The sequence below is a fragment of the Bradysia coprophila genome, unplaced genomic scaffold (genome assembly GCF_014529535.1).
Source record: "Bradysia coprophila strain Holo2 unplaced genomic scaffold, BU_Bcop_v1 contig_358, whole genome shotgun sequence".
In the NCBI taxonomy this organism is placed as follows: domain Eukaryota; kingdom Metazoa; phylum Arthropoda; class Insecta; order Diptera; family Sciaridae; genus Bradysia; species Bradysia coprophila.
Window position 1 is genome coordinate 4,074,655 of NW_023503616.1, and position 27,783 is coordinate 4,102,437.

Genomic DNA, 27,783 nt, shown 5'->3' on the forward strand with positions numbered 1-27,783 from the left:
CTGCAAATTTGCATTATTTTCCCTTTCTTTTTAGTTTGATCAATAATTCCAGAAATGTTTTCGTTTTTTATTTTATTGTTTCACTTAAATGCATATTTATATAAAAATATAATTCAGCTGCATTATATCACAGAAAACTCTTGACAAAAGAGTTTCAATTTTATTCAGTTGATTGAATACTAAGAATATATATCCTTGGATAGTCGCAACAATTTTATTCATTTTACGTCATACGGAAAATCTTTCATAAAATGTAATAAGCTTAAACTTTGCGGATTCTTTATTATCCATTCAAGATAATTAAGTTTTAATCTCGGAAATTTTCTTTCGTCTCTGGTAGACAGTTATAGTCAGGATAACGAAAATTCATCGACAAAAGTAGTTATTTTGTTCAACATATACGGAAATATCTCTGACAGAAGTTGTTATATAGCAGAAATCAATTTCCTTAAATGTATACGATTTAACCTCGGATTTAACTTACGATTAGGATTGGCTACATACTGAAGAAACTCAGGGAAAATAATAATTTTCCATATGTGTATGACGAGTGCCGAGAAGTTTCCTCTGACCTGGTGAAACTAGAATTCCACATTCAAATCTAATGTATTACGGACCACAATTTGTGGTATTATTGGGATTCCAAAGTTTTATACAATTTGTGTACAAATGCCATTGGATAAACATATTAATAAAGACCCAGTCCAATCCTAATATGATTTTCCTCTAATTTTTTCCATAAATTATGTGTGGTGGAACCTCATTTAGGCAGAAATTATTACATGCTTTCTCGAACATTTTGTTTACTGTACCATCAAAACAATCCTTCTGAGTTTCGCTATCACGTACAACTTTAGAAAGAACCGAAATTTTACCGTAATGTAACACATGTTTGTGGAACTTTCATTGCCTGAATTCGTATAAACTTTGATATGGATGTAACGGAAAGAACTATAAATAAAACAACTGGATATTGCACAAAAACGTCCTTTTTTGCTCTTATTCGTCCTTGATGAAAACCCTCTCGACATGGACACCATAAATCACTTAAATGCATTGTCATCATCCACAATACCATCAAACTAAAGTAAATCACAGCTAAATTGAACGTTCATTGTCACATGTGCGAATTTCTGAGACACTGACAACATGTCTGCTGAATCCCATAACATCAGAACTCTCAACGATTCCTTTTTTATGACACAACAATTCAAAAACAACTTTCAACAAAGTGCCATTAACCCGAACGTGGTATTTTCCACACCCTAAAAGAGTCAGTCTGATGGTATTCTGTGTACTAAAATAGGGCTATACATGACACACGTACCTATACTATATAACCTGAATATGTCACAAAGGAACGCAATGAGAACACATCCATATTCGAGGGGAGCAACAAATTCTCTGTTTTATTACTTTTCTTTGTGATAATAATTCTGTTACCAGTATCATCGACTTCATGTTCTTTCACAGTTCGCATTCGATCACGGTATGGCTAAAAATTAACACTTTGGGCCTAATTAAATTAGACAATCTTAAGTGCGCTGTTAATGGGATGTTGCGTTGAATATGGAATGATATTTGAAATGAAAATATTTTTTCGCGTTTTAATTAGAAATTATTGAAATGGAACGAAAAGTCGATGATGTTGATGATATGCGATCCCGGCAAAAACTCTTTCAGAGCAAAGTTGGACGCAGTCTACAGTCTATATGTGTGATAACTTCTAAAACAAGTGATATCGCTAGAGGTGACGCTGTCAGCGTCGTTACGCAAAATTGAATTTCACAGCCAATTAATTGAAATTAGCTGATCTAGTTTTCCAAACCATTTGCCAATTATTATTTTTTTTAGAAAAAATTTTAACCAACAGAATTTTGACTGAAAAATTTTCAACAAAAAATTCTGCGTCGCATGTGGCAGATTAAATGTTCTCGTAGGTTTGTCCGTGAGCATCTGCCACTTTGCGACGCAGAATTTTTTGTTGAAAATTTTTCAGACAAAATTCTGTTGGTTAAAATTTTTTCTAAAAAAAAAAATAATTGGCGAATGGTTTGGAAAACTAGATCAGCTAATTTCAATTAATTGGCTGTGAAATTCAATTTTGCGTAACGACGCTGACAGCGTCACCTCTAGCGATATCACTTGTTTTAGAAGTTATCACACATATAGACTGTAGACTGCGTCCAACTTTGCTCTGAAAGAGTTTTTGCCGGGATATCAGTCGTTTTAGAAGTTAAGTCGGAAGTTGACGAAAATTAGAGGTGTGTGCCGGTTTTAAAATAGTCGGCGGCGGTGCGCCAACTGGTAAGGGATCGGCGGCGGCTAAATTATTTCAGAACGGCACATTGACTTAGTGTCAAACTTCGAAAGAACTCAGCTGATTCGGTTATGCAGTGTTGCGAGTTTCGAACATTTTTCAGGTTATTTTTTTCGAATCAACTAGAGTGTTGTTAATTCTTGGGAATAAAAGAAATATTTCACTTACACAGTATTGGCTAAGGAAAGGTGTATAATTTGATTCTCACGTCTTACATTATTTGCGCATAATTACATCACACAAAAATGACTATTCGAAACTGGCAGCACTAACATCACCGACGACTAATTTTCGGAAGCACTGAGTATTCGGAACAGCTGTGATTTGTGAACTGTCAAATTTTGTTGATATACCGTTCGATTTGTCACAATTATTCTGGCGCGATCAATATTTTGATTCTGATATTTGTGTAGCTTTTGGCCATTGTGGACTAACCAAACATCTGCTATTTTTGCCAACTTTTTAGTGCATCATAATGGACCTTCATTGTAAGCTTCGATGGTATTTGGGTTGTTGTGTTGTAACATTTTGTGTTTGTTTGTTTAAGGTTACATTTTACCAAAAAAATCTGCCGCATGCGACGCAGATTTTTTTGGTAAAATTTTGGTTGTTTCCAGTCAAATTTTTTTTTGGTAAAAATTATTTGGCAGATGATGAGAAAAACCAGCTTGTTTGAACTAATTGAGTGTAAAATTTAATTTTTGCGTAACGAAGCTGAAAGCGTCAACTCTAGCGATATCATTCATTTTAGAAATTGTATTTCAAAGACTGCGTCACACTTTTCTCGAAGAGATTTTTGTTGGGATATCAGTCGTTTTAGAAGTGTAATCAACACTGCTTTTTATAACAGTTTACAGTTTTAATTCAAAAATTTTACGAAAATCGAAAATTTGACGAAATTAGAAAATTTGACGAAATTTGACGAAATTCGAAAATTTGACGAAATTTAACGAAATTCGAAAATTTGACGAAATTCGAAAATTTGACGAAATTTGACGAAATTCGAAAATTTGACGAAATTTGGCGAAATTCGAAAATTTGACGAAATTCGAAAATTTGACGAAATTTGACGAAATTTGAAAATCTGACAAAGTTTGACGAAATTCGAAAATTTGACGAAATTTGACGAAATTCGAAAATTTGACGAAAATCGAAAATTTGACGAAAATCGAAAATTTGACGAAAATCGAAAATTTGGCGAAAATCGAAAATTTGACGAAATTCGAAAATTTGACGAAATTCGAAAATTTGACGAAATTTAAAAATTTTACGAAATTTGAAAATTTGACGAAAATCGAAAATTTGACGAAATTTAAAAATTTGACGAAATTTGAAAATTTGACGAAAATCGAAAATTTGACGAAATTCGAAAATTTGACGAAATTCGAAAATTTGACGAAATTCGAAAATTTGACGAAATTCGAAAATTTGACGAAAATCGAAAATTTGACGAAAGTCGAAAATTTGACGAAATTCGAAAATTCTACAAAAATTAAAAAATTTGACGAAATTCGAAAATTTGAAGAAATTTAACGAAATTCGAAAATTTGACGAAGAAAGTAATTCTCTATCTGCCACCATTCAAGAAATATCTCCAAAACCCCAATTGACCCACCCATTTCCAACTTTCGACATTTTTCGCAAATGCCCTTCTTTTCTACTCGTAAAACTCTGAGACTTTGCCGAAGAAAGTAAATCTCTATCTCTCATAAGCCAAAAAATATTAGTCCTTTCATCCTACGCTCGAGTAGCTCAAAATTTGGTCACTCTGACCACTCTAGCTCAACCAAATCTGCACCAATTTTTCTAATTATTTTTTTGTTCGATTCGTGTGGCGAATACCTTTCATTTGATGGGTCACACGCCCCTGCAGGTTTCAATACAGCTGAGCTACAGCTGAAAACGCGTTCCCGACCCTCGAAAACCACACTCAGAAACCACTTCGAGGCCAATAAAACAAAATTCTGGTTTTTCCTGGGGTAGTGGAGTATCACATTTTCATTTTTATGCCCACCCCGAGGTTCCTGCAAAATTTCATGGAGATTGGCTGACTAGTTTCCGAGATCGACCGTCGATAGATAGACAGATAGACAGATAGACAGATAGACAGATAGACAGATAGACAGATAGACAGATAGACAGATAGACAGATAGACAGATAGAAACATACAGAGTAAGTTGAAAGATTTTGATTGTTTGGAAAACGTTAATTTGGTGCATTTTCTATCAAAATGACCAACTTCAAAACGATGTATCTCCGGCAATTTTAAAGTTACATAGTCGAGTGATAGCTCGTTTTGCTCGTATTTGAAGCGCGAATAAGATAGAATAGGATTTGTGGTGATACAGGCCAAAGGAAAGAAACTTAAATTCTCGCCTATATATAGTTGCCGCGTCTCAAAAAAATTTCTTCGTTCTTTTTTTGGAAGTTAGACTGCGTCAAGTCCTCCGCTAACGCTCCGGACATGATTGTAGAAATGGAACATAAAATATTTTTTACATTTCATTGAAATGCACGACACCCCTGCTAGACATAAATTCTTCTCCGGCGCGGTCGGTTTGCTACACATTTTACTGTTTTTTTCACAAAACATTTGAAAGCATTGAACCTCGTAAAGTTTCCATAAATTTGAAATTGTGCCATATAGGGCACACTAACGAACATATTTTACAGTAATTAGCGTTCCAGTTGCTGGGAATATCATAATTTTCAATTAATTAACAACACCTAGTCGACAGAATTTAAGACCTAGTTTATTTCAAACTTCAATTAATTGCGTTAGTGGATCAAGATTTTAGTGTTTTTTTCATTTTATCTCCCTATCAGTTAATGTCATTCTTTACACTTTAATTGATCTCAAACTCTAAACTTAAATATTCGACAAAAGTTAAACTAATAAATCCCAAGATAATTTAATTTACATGATTTTCCATGAAATATTTTCTTTACCCCGTGCTAACGCTAAATGTCTTTTCCTTTCGTATCATTTCCTTTTGCCAGTTTACATCAACTACCTGTGTATACACTGTATAGTCTGTAGTGTACATGTACTCTATACTATATAGCGTGCAATGCACAAATTATACAACAATGCTACAAAATGTCTTGGTAAAATGTTTACTTCGATAGTGTAACTATAGTAACGCGCCAATGTGTCGTCATATGGCCTGTGTACACTATAGTCACTGTAAGAGTCTAACCAACATCGAGTTGAAACCTTGGTTCATTTCTGTTAAATGACATAGTGGTAGATGGTGTGATATATAGTTATCGAAAAATGCCATGGAACTGTTGGGATGTGACGTAATTGAAAGGAGTTTGTTGGGTTAGTTACGGAATATAAATTTGAAAATTAGCGACAATGTTGTCGATTCTTTAACCTTTTCCAACCTTATTCGATAAATTATCTACTAGTTGATATAGGAAAAAATGAGTTTTTGCTGCAAATGATGCGAATGTTCGTCACGTACCTGTAATATTTTCACGTTTGCAAATTTACAATTGCTCATTAATCGAATTATATGACCGGAATCTCGTCATTTGCCTTTTCCTTCTATATTCAGTTCAACAAAAATCAAATTTTACCTTTTTTGACCGAATGTGTTTGACCGAAAATATTTTCTGTAACATTTAACAGCACTATGCCAGTAGATCCAATGGATGACATCGAATTACGTTCCGTACAACTACAATTTCCCAACGGGCGAGGTTCACTAGAAGGAACATGTGACTTACGTCGAGTGGTTACAGATAAAGGTGACATTCTAGTGGCCGTGCAGGGCGATACAGCGAAACCAGCTATACTGACCTATCACGATTTGGGACTTAATTGTAAATCTACCGGATGATGCAGCTAGTGCAATTACTTAAAAAAAATGTTTGCTTTTGCAGATGCCACTAGTTTTGCTGGATTTTTTAACTATCCAACAATGCGTGCTCTTCTAGACAATTTTTGTGTTTACCATGTTACCGCGCCTGGACAAGAAGACGGAGCACCTACTTTACCGGAGGAGTAATTTTGCAAAATTAAAAAAATATATTTCATTTGTTCATATTGAATATTCGTCCGCAGTTACTTGTACCCGACAATCGATGAATTATCTGCACAGTTACTATTTGTGTTATCTCACTTCGGATGCAAAAGTGTAATTGGTTTCGGGGTTGGCGCTGGTGCAAACATCTTAGCAAGATTTGCTCTAAATAATCCAGATAAAGTAAGTATCGCCCGTAGCGTACGAAATACAAAAAAAAACGTCAATTCGAATGTCATAATCAACCAATGAATTATCAATTTGTTAACATTACACACTAACTACAAATCCTTACTGTTTCTTCGATCAATCAGGTTGGTGCACTCTGCCTTATCAATTGTAATTCGACTCCATCCGGTTGGATTGAATGGGGCTACCAAAGTTTTAATGCAAGATATTTAAGATCGAAAGGAATGACACAAGGTGTTGTAGACTACCTAATGTGGCATCATTTCGGTAGAAATCCAGAGGAACGAAACCATGACTTGGCTCAGGTATGACATATCAAATAATGGCTCTATGTCATTGTAACCATTTGAATTTCTATTGTTTAGATGTACAAATCCCATTTCGAACGATCTGTTAATCCAACGAATTTGGCTATGCTTATCAACTCTTACATTCATCGAACTGATTTACAAATTGCCCGTACACCGTCAGGTTCGCCACAGGCAGCAGCAACACTAAAAATGCCTGTTATTAATATCACAGGAGCATTGTCACCCCACGTTGATGATACAGTCACTCTAAATGGTCGTTTAGATCCAACGAATTCGTCGTGGATGAAGGTTAGTGAAAGAAATAATATTTCTAACCAAATAAAAGGGATTTTGAAGGGAAAATAAATCACAACTCGATCTAGATATCGGATTGCGCAATGGTATTAGAAGAACAACCTGGAAAATTGGCTGAAGCTTTCAGACTATTCCTTCAAGGCGAAGGCTACGGTAAGTGTTAAACTATAATTAAGCGAGACAATTCATCAAAGCGTTTACATTATACATAAAAAGCAATTGACTAGCAGTTTTATTATTTATACAAAGATCACTACCAAAAATCATTGCGATCGCGCTTCATGCAAATTCAGAAATTTTTGTTTTAGGAAGATGTTAGAGTGAAGTGGAAAAGATAGTTTTTGTCCTCCGCGCCATGTGTAGATAGATTTTTAAATTCATCCTCGATTTTTTTTCAAATGAATCCTCAACTACTTTAAGTAGAATTTGATTGGAAAACATTTACAATTCAACATCCATTTTGTTTCCTTTACGAAATTGTTTCTGTTCCATTTATTGGACAGGGAAACGTGCATTGTATTCAGTACAAGCTGAACTTTACCACTCATTGTACATCGATACTACGCTCAAGTGACATGATAAATAATTTGTTCTTTTTCCTTTATCTTCTTTTTTTACCGAAAAAAATTTATTGTCAAGACTTTGTTAGCTTTTTACGATAATAGCTGTCATGATTAATGACTGTTGTTTAACAGCTATTAATTTGGAAGAACACATTTTTCATGTCGTATCGCCGATGTTGTGGTCGGTGCTATTACGAAACTATCTTTCTCATTTTTGACCGGATAACATGTTTCAGGGAAGAAAATTTGTTTAAAAAAAGAAAACAATTGGTCTAAAACGTAGACAGTCTGTTCAAATTTGTATTATTTTTTCCCCCTAAATAAATTACCACAACGAAACAGAAATTACATTTTTTTACATAATTCCATTCTAAATGAACACATCAATATTACCAATAAGATTTTTATATATAACGAAAGCTTTTTGAACATAACACACACAAATTTGAATGTGAATGGCTTTAATACACATAAAGAATCGATTTTGAATTGGAACAGTCTTCGAAACAATAATGACAATGAAAATATTCGTTCGATTTTCTTGTTCAAAAATTCGATTCATACAAGAAAACTACCCAGATAACTTACCAATTGACCAATTAACAACTTGTCCGGGTCCACAAGAATTTTTTTTTTAAGCGCTGATGATGGTTGTGAAGAGAGATAAAAGTGTCATGCTTCAAATTGCACTTTTTATTTTTCACTTACAAAAACTTTGTGCTGTCACAGCATTCAGAATGCACTTAATATTTTGGCACCGTCAAAGTCACTAGCTCCACGATATATATTTTTCCAAACTGTTGCATTTTCTTACAAAAGAAATAAATTGTTTGTCCTGTTCGTGTTCACGCTTTCTTGTGTTATATTCGATGGTTCATGCAATATTTGTTATCTGGGTTAGTAACATTGCAAGCAAAGCATTAATCTCCGTTTGACAAGCTTATAGAGATTCATTTATGACAACAAAATAATAAATTGACAGCTGTTAGGTTTAGCATACAGTGTACGTCAGGAAAAATTTGGACATTTTCTTTCAGCTGTTTTTCAACTGCTCAAACAAACAAAGGTGTTTGTTCTTATTTATACGAGTTCATTCGAGAAATAGTTATACACGATAGTGTGGTAGTGGTTTGTTGTATGAGTGAACCAGTTGAAAACCAGCTGAAGCAAACTCATGTCCAATTTTCACTGACGTCTCTGTGTAACTTTTGATCCATGGAATTTATCCAATTTTGTTTATTAAAAAACAAAGTTTGATAAATGAACAGTAAATTACGAGAGAAAATTGATTTTAATTGAATATTTTATATAAAAACAAATTAATTTACTCAGAATTTATATGAGAATAAATTTAGCAATAAATTAAATGGAATATATATAACAGAGCGTAGTGAAAATATATAAACTAGAGAAATTATTTAAATAAAAAAAAAATGAAAACCGACGAACATTGTTAATAGTATGATTGTATACTGAAAACTAATATAATAAACCAACTTATATTTACGAGCAAAGTGCTTCAATAAATCAAAAAATTATTTAACAAATCGCTTTGTCTTACCTTCATGTTCATTTTCAGTTTTACCTCACATTTACTCATAGTCTCATATACTTGAGAGCATATTTTCTATTTAATTGCCATGGAAATTTAAATGAAGCTACGAGGGGAAATCCGTTTTGTCTATCGTTTCGATTATTTTCTCAGGTGGAGAATTATATGAACCCGAAAATGTCAATTCGAATCATTTTCATGCAACATACGATATGAACGTTACGATTCATACTCATACGTGTCGTTATGTTGTTCTCTAACATATTAAGTGGAATAGAGTAGATTGAAATTATTGGTTCGTATAATTCTCTACAGTCGTCGATGCTGATAAATGAGAAACATTCGAACAGCAATTACGAAATTGACAATAGTTATGTCGAACAATAGCAGTCCAGGTCAGTTGTAAAGAGCTTTAATGGAAACTGTAATGAACGAACGATTCCGATTTAGGTTATTCCAGGACAGATCTGGTTAAACTCAAATATTTCTGAAAAATGTTTTTCGATGACCCACGAAGTTCAGTTTATTTTTTAGGAGAATCTTTAGAGGTATACTTAAAACAATCATTAGGCTGCTAGATACTGTAACTTAAATAATTTTTTTCCTGCTAAAATATTCTTTTATTGAAACATAGGCACTCAGTGTGCTCACAACAGCTAACATTGTACACGATTTTGCATGTTGAATGGGAATCAAAAGTAGTTCTAAACTTTTGTAATAAAATGCTCTTTAATACATTGATCTCACGTTTCTATGACAAACTATGCGGTTGCCATACTACGTTCCCATGTTAAATTTGAATTATCTGCGAGACCAAAACATTTCAAGTTGCTGTAAGTTTTTGTAATCTTAACTTTTGAATTGAGTGCTGAGAATATAATGTCGTCAAAGTTTCAGCAGCACATCGTTTAAGAGAGCATTCGTTACTAAACTGAAGAGTTAAATGTTATGTGTGCACACATAATGATATATTCATTTATTTACAATTATGGGAATCCCAAAGTTGATTTACATGTTCACAAATGGTAAATCGTGCTCTATTTCATTTTGGAAATTTTCCTGATATTATTACAATTTTATCAAGTTAGTCCGAAAACAACTCCTTATATTACTTTTTCATGTTCGGGTGTGCTGGGAGCTGGGACCGGACAGTTTAGAATTGAGATGAACAAACAGTTCAGTGCCATTAAAGATTAGATTCTATATAGTTCTGTCATAATTCCATTTAATGTTGGCCTTTCCATAGAAATCTCGTCGCTTGCCGAATGCAATCATTTCCATTTCTAACCAATTAGAATAATCAACTAACATCAAAAAGTATGCTCTCATAAATCAGAGGCGTGAAAGACAAATCGAAATAAATTTTTTGCTGAAGAAGTCCAAAGCGAAATCATCTTAGGTATCATCATAGCGTAATTCCATTACCATTTTTTTTCGATATCCATTTTAGTTTTTGTAGAATTAATTGCACACACTCAAGTAAAATTAATTATGACAATAAAATTTAGCACTGCTTACTGCACGTGCTGCAGTTTGATATTAGTGGCTTGAACAAAATATTATAATCATTTAAACGATAAAATTAAATTCCATCTGTAATTATCCTTTCACTTCTCTTATTTTGTTCCTTGACTTACACTGTCACCATGCAAACAACACAATCATTCAACACTCAACAATACGCGATTATTCTTGTGCAGAATAAAACAAACAAACAAAACATTTTACTTCGAATCACTCCGAACGACACAATTTTCACAATATAACAACCGTACTAATCACTTAATTCAAGAAAAAATAGAAACGTAACGGATGAACTTTTACGTTGATATGAGTTTTTCTTTTTTGTTTATGATGATGATGATGATTATGAATAACGATTATTAAAATATAAAAAAACGATGGAACTCTTATTGTGCTTGTGGTATGTACTAAAAAGTTTTGAATTATGAACGAGAAATGGCTTCATTTTCATTTTATTCGCCTTTTACAGAATAAAGAAAAATGGAAATGATTTTCATCAGATTGCCTTTTTTGGTCATTTTTTTCAGCTTTGTTTGTTTCTGGGAAATGTTTGCAAAACATCATTTTAAATCAAAAATTCATCATCTGCTTTTCATGATTAAAAGTAAACATTAGAGAAGCAAAGTGTTGTTGTTTAAAATTTGGAAATAATTTTCACTAGTAATTCCATCAACCAGACTTATATTTCAACCTCATTTCCTCATTTCTTCGGTTCAGTTACTAATCACTCGACTCTCATTAAAATACAGCTGAAAACAGCATCCTTCTGCAAGTTCCGGTGCATCTCGTATACAATTTCTTTTCAGTTCAACCAACTCAATGATAAGGTGTCGAGTTAAAAATTCATCTCGATTGGAATAACAATTCTCTATTTTATGAAAATGTTACATTCATCACGCTAGAAACAATTCGAAAACTCATTTGAACTTTGTGATGATGTAGTTTTGTTTCTAATTAACTTGTTACCATCGCCATAACTTGTTTTCTTTGTTATTTTAATTTTGCCATTGCTTCTTTGTTATCATGGAAAATGCATTTTGCTAATTAGTCTTTATTTAGTCTGTTTGTGTGTTCTGCCTTACTGTTATTTGAGGTAGTTAAAAACAATGAGCGAAAGAAAAAAAAAAAGGATTATAATACGGGGGTGGTATTTAGGTCATACACAGTGCATTGAGCTTGATTTTATACGTCTCTGCTCTTTTGTTTGTTGGTGGAACCATGTGTTTGTTGAATTTTTATCGAAAAAATTCTACGTCACGTTATTGAACTTCATTCAAGCTCAGTGAATGGATTTATTCGTATGCGAGTTTAGTAAATTTTCCTCGCTTATCTACAAAATAAATTAATGATTCAAGGTACCTACTAGTCGCTATTCATGTTCGAAATATTAATGAGTCTGAAGAATGTTCAGTTTATGTAGTTTTCTTTAATCATTTTCATCGGAAAAGCTCAAAATTCCATTGAGAAATGTTGTTTGACTTTTAATTTGAAACATATTTGCAACTATATGGCAGAAACTTTATAATTTATTTCATCAGCGGATTATTTATTTAACGAGGTGGAAGAGCATCTTCAATTTTTAACATTAAACTATGCGAGAATTTGGATATTATCAGAATTGCTGAGTCATGCATTCTCATTAAAATTACGGGAGTTAGAAGCAGTTGAAATGACTTTGAAGTTTCTAGAAAAAATTTCAATTGATTACCGCTTCTGAATTATGAACGAAATTAACAAAGTCTAAGAACAGGAAATTCTACGAGAGATACGTTTTTCCATTGTGCATTTATAATTCATCTTATATATCATTTCTTGGTGACAATGCAAAAGAATGGAAAGATAATATGAACATATAGTCCTCACTTGGTTGTAAGTTCAACTGGGTATCACTCTACTGAGAACCGTTTTTCAAATAACCGCCTTATAGATTACCCAAAATGGTGAGTGATAGGTCGTTAAACCTGCCATGTAAAACTAGGAATCCATCATCATTTCCAAAAATATCTGATTCGATAGATATCTTCACAGTGAAGTTCAACGATATTGTTCGAAAACATTGCGATTTTACAATTAAGACGCGAAGAAATTTTTATCGAACTTAATTGAATTGATTATGGACGGTAAATACACAATTATAACAACAGTAATGAGTGCAAACTCGCATTGATTATTGGAGAGCTAGAAGATAGGGGATATTATATGCGACGGTCAATAGTAATCTTTAATTGTTACAATAAAAGTGTAGTTAGTAACCTTTAGTGTGTGATACACTGTGTATCGTTGTTTTAGAATACAAGCTTTTTGGTAGTTGAAATAATTTAATCATTGATGATCATCCAGAAACATTTTATTTATTTTTTTAAATTTATTTTTACTACTTTTTACTACAGTCTAAGGAAAATACGAAGTTACAGTCACACACCAATTCATGTTATCAATTCCACATGTCATATCCACCTTGTTATACATACAAATACGTGGATATCGCATGTGGATCGTGTTTTATTAACAACGTTGACAGTGTAACTTCGGTACTTTCTTACACTCCAATTTATTTTTCAATTGCAAAACTTCATTTCATATTTATTATTTTTATAATTTGTAGCCGTTGGTGCACTGCAGCAGATAAGTAGGATGGCCTCAATAGAAAATTTGTGAATGCTTCGATAGATTAAATCAATCACGCATAAATATTTATTTTATTCGCAAAAAAAAAATCTTGAAATTTTAACTCATCGTAACATCGTTGCAACTCGGCACTGTGAAGTGGGTCAATCATCATTCACTTAGAGAAAAGAAAATCAAAATCGAGGAAAATTAAATCTGTGTTACAATTTGTTGTATTTAAACAATTCATTTTTTACACTTAAAGCAAAGCATTCGTCGATACAAGAAAACCGTTCATTCTCATTTCGATGTCACTTTATATTAATATTTTAGATATTACAGAAAGAGTATTTTTTTTAAATGTATGTAAATAATTGTTAAGAGTTTTCTAGCAAAATATTAAATTACCTAGATTTAGTCACCTAAATACGATGCATGTGATTGGTAAAATAAAAGTAAATTATACATACTGGAATGACTATAGCTAAAAATGTTTCTACAAATGACGAGTAGTTAACATTAAGGAAGGAGAGAATTGAGAAAATAAATTCTTGCAATTTTTGTTATAATATAATCGTTTAGTTTCACAGCGCATTGTTTACACGAAGTAATGATCAATATGCGACGATTGATTTGACAAAAATTAAACGAATTTTTTTCAAAATCGCCTTGGTATCCGATCAATCTGTTGACTCTCTAAATCCAGTCAATCCTCCCATACTGATCCTATTTTATTATTCACTAAACGACGCTTTGATTAGAAAGACCACAAATTATATTGATTGCATTTGATATAAAAATTTTAATTTTACGAAATTGTAATGTTGATGTTTATGAAACGATTTTTTTTTTATAGAAATATAAATTACAACAGAAAATTATACAAACACGTTCGAAATGAATATAAAAATATTGCACAATAAACGAAACACTCTTCATATTCACAACAATCTTTAATTCTTATTGGTAAAGTCGCTAAGAACAGCAGTTTTGTATCAATATGGAAGTATCTTACGAGTACCTCGTATGGGTCAACTAAAATTAAAACTGAGAACTGCTATATATTGAGAATACGTAAGCTTGTTGAAATTTAGATACCGGGTCTGATGTTTTTCTTTCTTTGAAGTTTGTCTGGGACCTACAGGAACATTTTTTCGGATTCAAAATTCGCAAATTTTGAAGGATCGCATGTAAAACCTGAAGAAATGTCCGTAACTTTTTAGAAATGGTAAACGTTGAATTAATAATTTTTAAATCTACTACTTCATCTGTATCTCCTAGTCTTCGCTATATAAATGAGCTCAAGACAAATTAGCTGTTTATACAAGGATTTAGTTTTTTAAACATGTAACATCCTCAAAAAGGGATCCATAGCCTATTTTAGGGAATGTTAGGGAATTGGAAATAACCGGTTGCGAAATAGAAGAAGTTTGAAGAATTTCAAAAGTTGTACGGAATCTTAAAATTTTTCGAGAGTTTTAAAGAATTTTTCATAATTCTTAAATTTAAGAATATGAGGAATTTTATTCCTAATATAAGGAACTGTTGTACAGTTTGAGAATTATAATTCCAAACAATTTCAAATAGTTACAATCAATTTCTCGCTGTCCATTCCACACTACAATGTGTACAGATACAACGTGTATGTGCGAAAATAAAAAGACTGGGTGGTTTCTGTTAAAGAAATTTGGGAGAAAAGAATTCGTCCCCATACAAAAGGTGACAAAGGATCTGCAAGTGCAGCTTAGCCGCCGAGTCTGAGTTGAGGTAGGGCCGCTCTCATAAAGCAGAAAATATGCTAATGAAGTAACAGTACAGCTTCGATCTGTTGCAAATATGTTGGTCGGTAGAAGTCAATCAAACTGATAGGAATTTCCGGTATGCTTGCTATCACAGAGAGAACTGTAAACAATTTCAGAATCTGCAATGTTATATATACAAAATTTAGGTCTGCTTCTTCGGCGACTCTACATACACAGAAACACACACAAAATACACAACCAGCACACTGTACAAAAAGTGCTCATTCGAAAGGAATTATCATTTTGATTTCATTTTTCTCTCCCCCCTTTTTTCAGTGTTTTCCAAATCTATTTCTTTTGACACAAACAATAAAATGGCGGAAATTTTAAATTGGCAACCACCTCTCGAGAATACCAATCAGATATTTTCAATTTCATTTAAATAAATTCCAGACAATGTGAGATTGAATTTTTATTTTAAAAACATGAAATATATTAAAATGAGAGAAAATTAAAAATTAAAAAAAAAAAAACAAAACTATAAAATCAACCCTTTAGCCAATTATATAATTGAGTGTGTGTTTCAATTTTTCCTGCCTTGAAAACAGAGAAAATATAAAAAACGCCCAATTATAAACTCAACATAGCTCATTTGCCGATCATCTCATCAAAAACACGTGCCACCAAACGCACCACAATAAACTCAGCCAAGCCTAATAGATCAGCTTTCATTAACAATGACGGTATTGAGATAGCGGCTACATCACTATCATTGATTGACAAAGACAAATCATCGACAATGAATGCATCATTTCAACTAGCAGCTTCAACAACCACTGGCAAATTTCATAATCCAATGAACGGCAACCAAATTTTTTTATCACAACAATTTGACGACATCAATAATGGTAATTTGTGTCCATCATCAGTTGGCATTCAACCAACGACAGCAACGGACGGCGAAGAAAATGGCAATAACCGGAATCGAAACAAAACCGAAATACGGATCACTGAGAATCCATTACCTGAAACTATTGTATGCTAGAATATGGGTAGCAGTTGTAGGCCTTTATGGACCAAAAAGAAATACCGAATTGAGAAAGTTTTTACGTAAATCTAATTGCGATTTCATTCAAATTATTTCTGCAATTGTGTTGCTTTTTTTGCAGGGTAAATTTGTCAAGATCCTGCTTTATGTTTCAAAGAGTCATGAAATTGTTGCAAGCGATCAATACGGTTTTTTTACTCGTTTCTTGACACTGGCTGGTAGAATTATGGTAGACTTGACTTTTTCGTCTTTTAAGCCGTGGCTAGGGTTGCAGCTGATAATAACATTGAAACTACACAAAGATTGTAGACGGAAACATTGTTTAATATTAGTAGAGAATGTACTGAAATATTTTTCAGTGAACTGTGAATACATGGTAAAACTCTAAACTCCATCAAAGGATTACTTTAAAAATCATCCATGGGATGACAAGTAATTTAATTGTCATCCAAAAATCAGCACGACTTGACTTCAAAACCATTATTTCATAAATTATCTGTCCAGAAAAGGTCCTGATGGTTTCAATTATTCATACATGTCTTCCAAATGTGGACGGGACTTACATATCAAAATGATTTTGTTCAATGAGTACTAACTTCTCAAGACTATCAATTTTTTGGTGTCTAATTGTATCAAAAAAAAAATTATCAAAATGTTAACAATATCGGTTTTTACAATTTTTTCCCGTACTGTAGGCTAGAGGAAATGCTTTTTATCTCTGGTAGTGATGTAGGATAGTAGTTCATATTCACTAGTGAATGAAAAAGTAAACATTCAAATCTATAACACTAGATTGTAAAACTCAATTTCATTGACTCTTGATACTTTGGAATCTCAGGCTTTAGGTACTTAAAAATTAATTTTTAAACAAATTGACATTCATTAGCTACTTTAAAAAAATAAAAACTGTTAAAATGTTCACAGATGCAATATTTGAATAACATATGAAGCTTATATATAATAAAAGTTCCATTCCAAATGAGTGCATTCTGAACAGCAAAAAATGTTTTATTCACTAAGCCCCTGGAAAATGCGTCGTTACTACATTAACGTTAAAATTCAATTCCCGGGGGCTTAGTGAGTGAAACAACTTACGTAATTGTTTGGAACTTTGTATTTTGCCTTACGTGGTTGCGTACTCGAGCTGCAAACGTCACAATTGACAAAATAAGAAGTTCCAAACAAGGACGTAGTCTACTATTTTTAGTATGGTGTTTGTAGAGAGCACTGCCATCTTGTTATCTCTAGTTGTACATCTAAAGGTTACTCTTTAACCTGTTACAGACGGGTGTCATCTGTTATCGACAAAGACAGTAATAATAAACTACAAGCTCTGACTAAAGAGGTCTTATATAGCGAAAAGCATGTTCAAAACAAATGAAGTAAAAGATTTCTGAGATCAATCAAATGATGTAATAGACCAGATAGTAAAACTGTTACTTGCCGTCTGTGACAGGTTAAGCAATCATCAATGCCTAATTTTATGCATCAATTGTCTTTTAATTCGATGAGCAAAAAGCAACACGTTTGTAAGTTTTAAATTCAGAGTTAACTTAAATTCATTTTGAGTTATACCTTTAAGTAAAAATGGAAAACTCTCTCTTTTGGTTCTTTTTCTATTATTTTATCTACAGTCATGAACACTTAAAAGTGTCACAGTGTTATCAGTCTCTTATTTTTTATTATTTCCACACTCTACAAGTTATGAGTGAGAAGATATGAATGTGTGGAATGAAGGGGAATAAACAAATAAGAAATTGATAAGACTGCGGCACTGTTAGGTGGTTCATGCCTCTAGTCGCCATTTCAATAATTTTGAGTAATTGAGACAAAAAGAATGTCTAAGTTAGAATGTATCATTTTTGGCTAAGACGAAGATTGATTGCATATCAAACGTTTGGGTAAAAAAAAGATCGAAAATAAAAACGGAATTGTTTCGTCCTGTTTATTGGTAAAAAAAATTGAAAAATAAAAACTCTAAACAAAGAATCATTGAAATCTTAACTATTCAAATCAGGGCTTATTTTAACGAATTAATTTGCAAATTCCACATTGAAATTGGCTCTGGTTCAACGTAAAAAAGTGGAAAACAAAAATTTTAAAATTATATTGATATCGTAAAATGCAAATTGAAACTAAATAAAATAATGAAAAGAAAAAAATTTAAATTATAACGAAACATTTTTGTATTTAATGTAATTTATATTTTTATTGGATTTGAGAGTAAAACTATTTTTTGTTAAATTGTTACAGTAGAAGTAAATATATTGATCTGAACGAAGAAAAATTGACGTAAAAAAATATTATAAATAAAAATATTGCAAGTTGAAAAATTATTATTAAACAAACCAGAAAACTATTTGAGTACATTACATGTAGAGATAGCTTTAAAAAAAGGAAAATTCATTATACATTACATATAATTGGTAGATGTAAAAAAATAACGTAAACGCTATTATATAACAAATACTTCATATAGTAATGAAAAAAGGCTAATTAAATCCACTTTAAGACAAATAAAAATTCTTTTCAGTTTTTGTTACAAATGATAACAAAAAATCGTTGAGTGAATTGATTTTAATTCGCTGGTCATCCTATAATTTACACCGAAAAATATATTCAATGATCATTATTCTCAGAATGTGTAACACGGGCTTATTTAAATAAAAAAAATAATTGAAATATCGAATTATTGCATTTATCAGTGAATAAAATATCAAAAATAAAACTTTAAAATATTTTATAATAAAAAAGAAAACAAAAATTTTAATAAAAATATGTTTTGATAATATAATGTGATAGGAAATGAATAAAAAAAAAACACAACAACAAAAGACATTTTATGAGCAAATTTTTCTTCACTTGTGCCTCGTCTTGCTAAAATTATTTTTCCAAATTTTTATTTCGTTCAATGGGTATGTGTAGCGCTAATAAACATTTTGCCGTTGGGTTGGTACCCATAAATGACGTCCAATGTTTTTTCCGATTTTCGAAACCTATCCCCGATGTAAAATGGCGTGCCCCTTTCGGTCACACCTCCTTTCATCACTTAAAAGTGGACGTAATTTATGGACAACTATATAAGTCGACTCAAAAATATCAATTTCTAATAAATTATCATTCGTTAGTCGACTTTTCAGTTGCAATGTGTAGGCGTAACATATCTGTAAGACTCTACCGAAATTTGCTAAGTTAAAAACTATGCAAACTTGATTTTATTAAGTCTTATTTTCGTAAATAATTTTTTTTTAAATCCAATTCCTTGTTTGTCCATTTAAATTTTAATTTGCAGCGCACAAACTACATCCCATCATAAATATTTATGTAAACTTTAACGTAGCATAATAAAAAAAATATGCTTGCGCTGCCTAGTGGATCTGGATGTTATATAATTGAAAACTAGACCTTTCAGTTTGTTTGTAAAAAAAATTATTAATTTCACTTGAGTCAAAAATGCAAATTCAATGCGAGTAAAATACGAGATAAATAATAAAATTAAATAATCATGTTAAAACAATTGATGCATTTTTGTTATTAATAATATTTGGAAGAAATAGGAGTCAGAACTTCTTCATCCGAAAACAGGTAAGTAGACAGTAGTTACATGGATTACGGTGATTGAGAGTTTTACGTACACATGACGAAAATCGTATTACTGTGTATTCCACTCGAATTATAATAAATAATTTATTAAAAAAAACACTATAAAAGTTAATCACATAAAACTTATGATCGAAAAGTTGACTAATAGAGTTAATTATAAGCATAGAGGTAAACTACCTAGAGGAATTATGACCCGAAAAATTATATCACACACACCACTAACACGAAAACTTCAACTTTGCTTCTGTTGACGTTATGAGTCCCTTTACTTTTGACATTAAGAGTCCCTTTTTTCTCAAACCGAAGAAATAGGACCTTTGTCACTTCGAGGAAAGTACGTAGGGTTCCATGACCATCAGGAACATTTTTCAGAAGAACTTTTTTTTATTTGATACATCTCTTCCCTGTAAAGTCCGCTCGCTTTACGGTAGAGCAAGCGAACTTTCACACGCTCGATGTATAAAACTATTTATTCTACTAGATATGTAAAACGGTATCTTGGTTCTTGATATAGCAAACACCTCGAACCCCGATACCGTTTTACAGTTCTAGTAGCATAAATATATATATTTGTGTGGTAAGACAAACAGCATCGAAAGAAAAACATCAATATGTGACATTCTTTTTCAGAACAAAAAAAAGTGACAGTTCGGGGAGAAAAATGTTTATTTTATGCCCTGTTAAAACAGATTTGATTAGCTTGTCACAATCGGATTTATACCTACTTTACATTTGCTCCATGTTTGAAATTTTTAGTTTTAATCATGAAATCTTAGGTGAAGCTGTGAAATAAACTCCAACGTCAAAACTTTTTGTTCCAAAAATACAGTGTCCAAGCTGACTTGCTAAATGTTGAGAATTTACGATCATTGTCAGTTTTTAATTATTAACGTTCGAGCTTTGAAGCACGATTAGGAAATAAATCATGTTATCGTGCCCTTAAATAGAAAAGAGAATGTCGTGCCGTTAAAGAAAAAAGGAAGTAACAGTACAGTAGTATTACAAATTTTTCCGTATGTCACTTTCTAAATGATTTTTACTGAAGACTAGCTTCCATTAATTCATTAGTACTCTTGGAGGACTTCATGCGGAATCTTTATCATCAGTTTTGATAAAATTAATTTAGTACAGTGGATGTCACTGAAATTTAGTCATCAACTTGCTTCAGCCGTTTTTCAGCTAATCCACTCATACAAACAGAACTGCTTTTTACTGGTGAAATAAAACCGTATAAATACGGGTGAGCAGTTTTGTTTGTAAGAGTGGACCAGCTGAACAATAACAGAAGCAAATTCATGCCTAGATTTCATTTCCGTCTACCGTACTGCAATAATTTTATTTTTTCTTTAATTTTACGGAATGGATGATCTCATTTCAGTTTCTTATTGAAACGAAAATGACACCTTGACAGTAAAAGTCGTTCATCTTAAAAATTCGAATTGAATGCAGTTGAATAAATATGGAGCTAGCAAATAATATATTGCAATTGAAAGAATACTTGTCTGTTTGACCCCTTTTACGTAGCAGGGTATTTTTAGCGATTATTGTTTACCTACCGAAATTTCTCCCATTCTTGGACTATTCTTGTCAGTACCACCTGAGATGAAAGAAACTAAAATGAGTCGCAAGTGACCATTACCGCCAACGGCTGAACTAATGATTGTGTCACCAAAAATATCGTTTATTTTTTTAATTTAATACGATGCCGTCCTGACTATGACCTTAACTGCGTAAAAGCGAACGGATATAAAAGGCTCTGCATTTGCTATTCTTTACAATTTAAAATTATTTTATTACCGGATCGGGTTACAATTTTTACGATGTCATACTTTTATTATATCTTTTTCTATTTCCTGGTGTCCTTTGAGTTTGTATTCAGCACTACTATAAGTGTATTTCCTAATCTTCAGTGTGATATAAAATGTTCGAAATGGGAGCTCGTTTGCATTAAGTTCGTTTCTTATCCGAACATTATCGCATCATAAATTTAATTAAAAAGAAATAAATTTTCCCTTCACAAACAGACCTCCAAAGAGTTACTCGCCGAAGCTACCGTATGTGGTATGTAATCCATCCGACTCTCCGCGATATCCGGAAAGCGCTGACGATGTTGAGAAAATTGTAAAAGAAGCAATTACCAAAGGTGTCGCAGTGAAAGCCTACGGGAATCAGAATGGCCAATCTGATCTAATTTGTACAGCTGGAATACCTATGGCCATCGGAGCACTGCAATATAAAAAGATGAATGATGACAATACAGTGACTTTCGGCGCTGGTGTAAATTTATTTGATTGTGGCGAGTTCCTCCGCCAGAATGGCCGTGCACTAGCAACTGTACCACCTTATGGAAGTATAACGCTTGTTGGCGCCGTTGTGACTGGTGAACATGGCAATAGTTTGAATTATGATTCGACGCTAGCTGCTCAGGTTGTGAAAATGACGATTATAAACAGTAAAGGAGACATCCAAGTTATCTCAAGTCCAGATGAGTTGAAAGCATTTAGTTTGAGTCTTGGACTTCTCGGTAAGTTTATAAGTGTTTGTCTGACTTTTTTGTGCATCCCTCCTAATGCAACTTTATTTAGGTATTTGTGTCGACATTACATTGCGCACCGTTAAACTGTACAAGTTGCAAGCTCATAATTATATTGAAGGTGATGACATATTGTTTAATGATAAAGCAATTAAATGGGCTAGGAACACTGATGAGCTCACGCTTTTCTGGTTCCCATCGTCTGAGGAAGTGGTTGTAAGTAACAGAACAATAGTTTGCGATGAAACACCAGGAAACGCACGTTCAAATGATTTGTTGTCGTCCGTTTACGCAAACTTCGCCAAAATTTTCTTTAAAGCCAAAGAGACGGCCTTTAAACTAACATCGAATATTTGCGCAGAAGCAAATGCGGGTGGTAAGGATCATTAAACATTACATTAGTTTTTAATCGATAACCAATGCCAATTACTGCATCCAGGATACGAAATTCTTCACGCTATCGAGAACTTTATGAAATTCTCGCTTGTACAAAATGCACCAGAAATGGTACCGATCTTCACCGAAGATGGAATAAATGTGGTAAATCCTGCTGTAGGTTATCCCCACATGATTTCTTCTCCAACTTGCTATAGCAAGCCTCAAGGTCCCAATCAAGCTGCCTGTCCCGACTCACACGGGGCCAACAGCATAACGACTCTTGACTACGAGTACGTGTAATTTCTCGATTTTTCTTTTGAGAAGAATTGTAAAATCTTCTGTTTCCTTTGCTGTAAAGATTTAGCATCAAGACTTGCGATCTTGCCGACTTTGCTGAGGCTGTCAAAGACATAATAAAAAAGACACCAACCGCTTTTCCGGTGCTCGGTATTCGCATAACATTTTCAGGGAGATCGGACATATTCTTGTCCCCATCGTTCGGACAAGAATCTGCTTATGTCGAATTTCGCATGTTGAATACGAAAGATCTTTTCAACCAGCCATCCGCAAGTTTAGCCGGTTTCCAAACAATTGTACAGGCTTTAGTAGGTTGACTTTGATGATTCTTGTTTGTGTAGAAGCTAAATGCTTCAATTACAGATTTACAAATTCAATGGAAGATCGAATTGGGGTAAAGGTGGTTTGGTCGTTCATAGCGCTGAGAGCATCAAATTGAAATTGGAAAAATTAGCCCGTGATGGTTTCATTGGTAAATAATTGTAAACCACTGAATGGAGGAAAATTCACGATTTATTCCTGTAACAGATGCACTTCAAAAACACGATCCAGAGGGTGTCTTCATGAATAAAGTTGGTCTTCGATTAACGGGGAAATCAACGGATATAGACGTGAATCCATTGGCAACTCGTTGCGCCCTGTTGGGTAGCTGCTTTTGCAGCAAGGATACTGACTGTGGACCAAATCAAACATGCACTACACTTCCTGGTTATGACTCATACCACGTTTGCCAAACCAGAAACGAACAGTGCAGTAAACCGATTAACCCTATACCTTCTCTGGACGATTTAGTAAAATATCTTGATGTCGATGTTGCTAAGTTAGCTGAAGTTGCGTTGAGCAAATGTTAGAAGGCCCCGATGTTTGTATGAAATTAATAGCCCACAATATTTGATTTTTCAATAAAAGTAGATTTGTTTGGCCAGTTCTGAGATGAGATGCAATAAAAAACGCAAAAATCATCGATTGCTCAAAATATAAGAGCCATCGATACTTTGCTGAGAAGATACATTTCGGCAATTTTTAAATACTGGATTTTAGTTTACTTTTGATGAAATCTTTCCACCAGAATTCATTTTCTAAAATGTACGACCGCAATAGTGACCACGAATGTTTTAGCTTTTAAAAGAAGATAGATTTGGTTGTAGCAGTTTCACCAGCTCTGAGAAAACAGAATTCGTCAAACTGCTCACTTTTCTTAGAGCCGTTCACACGACTACAACCAAAACTAATTTTTATTTAAAGCTAACACATTCGTTGGTCGTACATTTTTCGAAAAAGATTCTGATGAAAAGATCATCAAAAATGAAATACGATGCACGCAAATGTTGGATCAACGCACTTCAAGCAAAAGTGATCATAGTCGACACCTGCTGAATTTTGTATGAAATGGTTTTTTACAGTGTTTTACAGTTATACGATACACTGTCAGGTTTCAGTGCCCTATTTAGTGTACCACTCATGCTTGAAGTGCGTTGGTAGGATACCATTTTAGCTAAGCACCGATGCCTCTTAAATTGAATTTTGTATTTATTTATCGAATCTTTTTATTTTAAATTAAACAGAGAAAAGTTTTTAACGCATTCCCTTGAAATGGGTGAAATCCTGACATTTTGCTAAACCCCAAATGTCAGCCCTTCCAAGTTAATTCATTTGATTTTTCAATCTAGTGCAGGATAATATCCTGAGGATACTATAATTACGCTTTGGATACCAACCACATTGGTTCGCTTTACTTCTGAATATTAAGCGAGAACTCTAACTCTAACTCTAATTTGCGTTGGAAACAACTCTCTAGGAGCGATTCTTCTGAAAATTCACCTATCAAAATCGGACCCATAGGTTTGTTCCAAGTAACTGTAAACACGAACTTTGACAACCCGAAAAACGACAATTTCATCCATAGCAACGTCGCTTACGTGATATTTCATACAAATCGACCAACGTCGCCTACGCGATTTACACAGAGGTATTATTGAGGTTATGGTTATATGGATGAAATTTGACAATTCATATGGCCTTGGAACAAACCTATTTCGTCTGACATGGTTTGAAAGGTCTTTGCCAGTAGACCTTAAAACAGGCTTCAGATAGTTGCTGGTGGAAGATCTCCGAATGTGGAAAAAGGGTGTTTTTTAACCTCATTTTTTGGCGGTTTTTAAAAGCGACGTGAACGTAAACGGTAAAAGACGCATCTTAACTAATGCGCTTATCGATCTAACATTGAGTCTCAATGATTGATTCCATTTGTAGGAAGGACAGGAGAAAATCCCTTGACAATATTGATATGTCGCTTATACCTCTATTGCTTATGCTTAAACACTTTCTTTAACAGCTACTTGCTCATCATCATTTTCGTTTTTTCCGATTCCGGTGCAGCAACCGTATTTACAGTTGTGCAATGTGCATACCGTTGTAGTTTTATCTACTATTTCTGGTATTGTTGATAGAGTGAATATGAATCTAAAAATGTTTCAAAAAAATTACAAAAATCTCAAAACTAAGTAAGGCGCTGAACTCGTAAAAGTTATCATGGGATATTCAAAAGTAATCGGACATCAAAAACTAATGATGCAGATCGATTCGTCTTTTCAAGCCTACTGGTTGTGGATTTTAAAATTGGGAAAATGCTGAAATTTTCAAGAAATCAAAAAGATGTTGATTCCCTTGACTGTAAGTCATGGAGGCCCGTCATTGGGAAATGACAGGACAGTTTCCCGAAAATGTATGGAAAATTTTATCACAAAAATTCACCGAAAAAATTCAAAGAAACTCACCTCTTATGCTTTCCATTGTATTCGGGCATAGGTTTCTTCCAAGGCCGTTGAAAATGTCAACCGTCATCCACAGAGAAGCCAACACAACTTCACTTTGAAGTTTTCACGAACAAATTTGTTTAAGTTGCGGTTAGGTTTGCTTCTGTGGATGACGGTCGGTTGTTTTCGGCCTGTCAAAATTTGTTTTTACCGTACGATGGAAGAAACCTATAGTCTCTTTAGGTCGCCAAGGCATATTTGAACACTAAAACACTTTTTACTCGATGAAAAAACAAAAAGTTTTTTTTTGTTTTGTCGCGACAAAAACACAGAAAATATTTCGACACAATTGTGACACTCCGCTATTATAAGTACTAGAATGAATGTTTGCTGTGTTCACTTCGGCGGTAAAATATTTTCATTCAAAAAAGTGTCGGACATATTACAAAAGAAAATACACCGTACGTAACACGTTCACTATGATTAAAAATGTATGGAAATGTGCTGAAAAAACGTTAAATGTTAACTTTTAAACTTTTTTTTTAATCGACGAAGTATTGGAATCTCCAGGTCAAGTTCGAAAATGGGTGGCATCGGTTCAACCATCTGCGAGTAGTTCTCGAAAGAAGCCTTTTCTGCTTTTTGTTAACACGATAACTGGAGTAATGTTCAACCGAATTCATATTCTACTGAAGTTGCATATAATGCCTGAGACGAGTCAACAGTTTTTTTCTCTCTAAAATATTAGTTGATTGAACTTGGTAAACACTTATGCGCTCCTGTTATATCCATATAGTGAAAGTGTCTCAAGTTTTACTTATGCATCGACTATATTCCCACTTCCACAACGAACGGAGATTCGCATTTAAAACAATCGAATAATTTTGTATTTCTTGCGACGTTCAAACACCTCTAATGTTATCTTCAGTTATTTGTTAGTAAAATTACTTAATTGGCTTCCCTGCAGAGATAATCCATTACATGATAAACATATTCGCTTCTTTTTTTTCGAGAATTCCTACGTGAAGTTGACTATCACTCATGGGGAAGGCAGTAAAAAAAGTAAAAAAAAAAAATTATTTACCTCATGCAATGGATTATATTTGCACTCGTCCTGCAATTTTATTCGTTCCACATCGTTTTCTATGCTATCGCAGGGCGAACGTAGCTGTTGTTGATGTGATGAAGTAAATCTATGAAAAGATTAAGAATCAAACAGCTCAGTGTGAACGACTGGAGATCCGGAGGTACCGAGTTCGCATACCAGCAACTTAAACGTTAAACGTTAAAAACGTTAATTTCTAACTATATTTTAATAACAATGATACTTACTTACAAAATTTGTTATGAAGAGGTAAGATTAAGGTGGGTCTAATTTGACCTTAAAAAAATTCAAATTCAAAATTCTTACATATAGTTTTCATAGTTTGCGGACGAGGCTTTCAACATAGTTTTAAGCAATTTCAATAGGAGAAAATATAAAGAAAGGAGATACTTAAAGATGCAGTGTTGCCGTGGAGTTTAAAGCTAAATGACTTTTATAAACAACTAGCTATTGCGCACTCTATTTTTACGGGTCCCTTCTTATATTTTATTTGTTTTCTCAATCATTCCAAACTTTGAAACTACAACATTTTGGGATAATTGAATTATTATGCTGCGGATACTATAGATGATATATGTAACCAAATCAATCATCCTCGTATAATTTTGCAATTCAGTCTACGAATGAAAAACATATTCATTGTACCTCTAAGGTGAAACGTAGAGGTTTTTCATACATCGTTATTGTCTAATCGTGAACTTAAATTTTTACTCATAACAAATTTCTGGTCACAACCATGAACTGTAGCTTTTTTATTCGTGGTACTGAGATTTGAGATTAGTGGAGATTTGCAACCGCTCTGAGCCCGAGTGCTTTGCTCAAACGGGTATGACATCTAGCTTTGCAACATATCTTTAACAGTTCGAATTCAGTCCAGCAGTTACGAGAAATTTAAAAAGCCAACAGTTTGAGATGTTTATTCATGTTTG

General features: G+C 33.2%; 2 protein-coding genes across 12 annotated transcripts in view; both read left to right on the plus strand.

Moving 5' to 3' along the window:
• LOC119081316 (protein NDRG3) overlaps positions 1-19,529 on the plus strand; it is a 31,351-nt gene extending 11,822 nt beyond the window's left edge. For 3 of the 11 annotated variants that reach the window (XM_037190100.1, XM_037190093.1, XM_037190101.1), the window contains 7 exons: positions 5,959-6,152; positions 6,213-6,333; positions 6,394-6,535; positions 6,667-6,846; positions 6,907-7,140; positions 7,215-7,299; positions 13,391-14,336. In XM_037190100.1, the coding sequence (XP_037045995.1) occupies positions 5,959-6,152; positions 6,213-6,333; positions 6,394-6,535; positions 6,667-6,846; positions 6,907-7,140; positions 7,215-7,299; positions 13,391-13,443 (1,009 nt within the window). In that variant the 3' untranslated portion in view covers positions 13,444-14,336. Of the gene's footprint in view, positions 1-5,958; positions 6,153-6,212; positions 6,334-6,393; positions 6,536-6,666; positions 6,847-6,906; positions 7,141-7,214; positions 7,300-13,390; positions 14,337-15,470; positions 15,596-15,742; positions 15,879-15,958; positions 17,626-19,474 lie in introns of those variants that run through there. The other 8 variants (XM_037190096.1, XM_037190099.1, XM_037190095.1 and 5 more) reach the window with 7 other exon arrangements.
• Positions 19,530-21,567: 2,038 nt separating this feature from the next.
• LOC119081314 (probable L-gulonolactone oxidase 4) lies at positions 21,568-23,918 on the plus strand. The gene is made up of 7 exons (XM_037190089.1): positions 21,568-21,736; positions 21,810-22,309; positions 22,371-22,694; positions 22,758-22,986; positions 23,055-23,301; positions 23,357-23,465; positions 23,522-23,918. Exons 1-7 carry the CDS (start codon positions 21,606-21,608, stop codon positions 23,842-23,844), a joined length of 1,863 nt encoding a protein of 620 aa, XP_037045984.1. The 5' UTR covers positions 21,568-21,605; the 3' UTR covers positions 23,845-23,918.
• Positions 23,919-27,783: the final 3,865 nt, after the last annotated feature.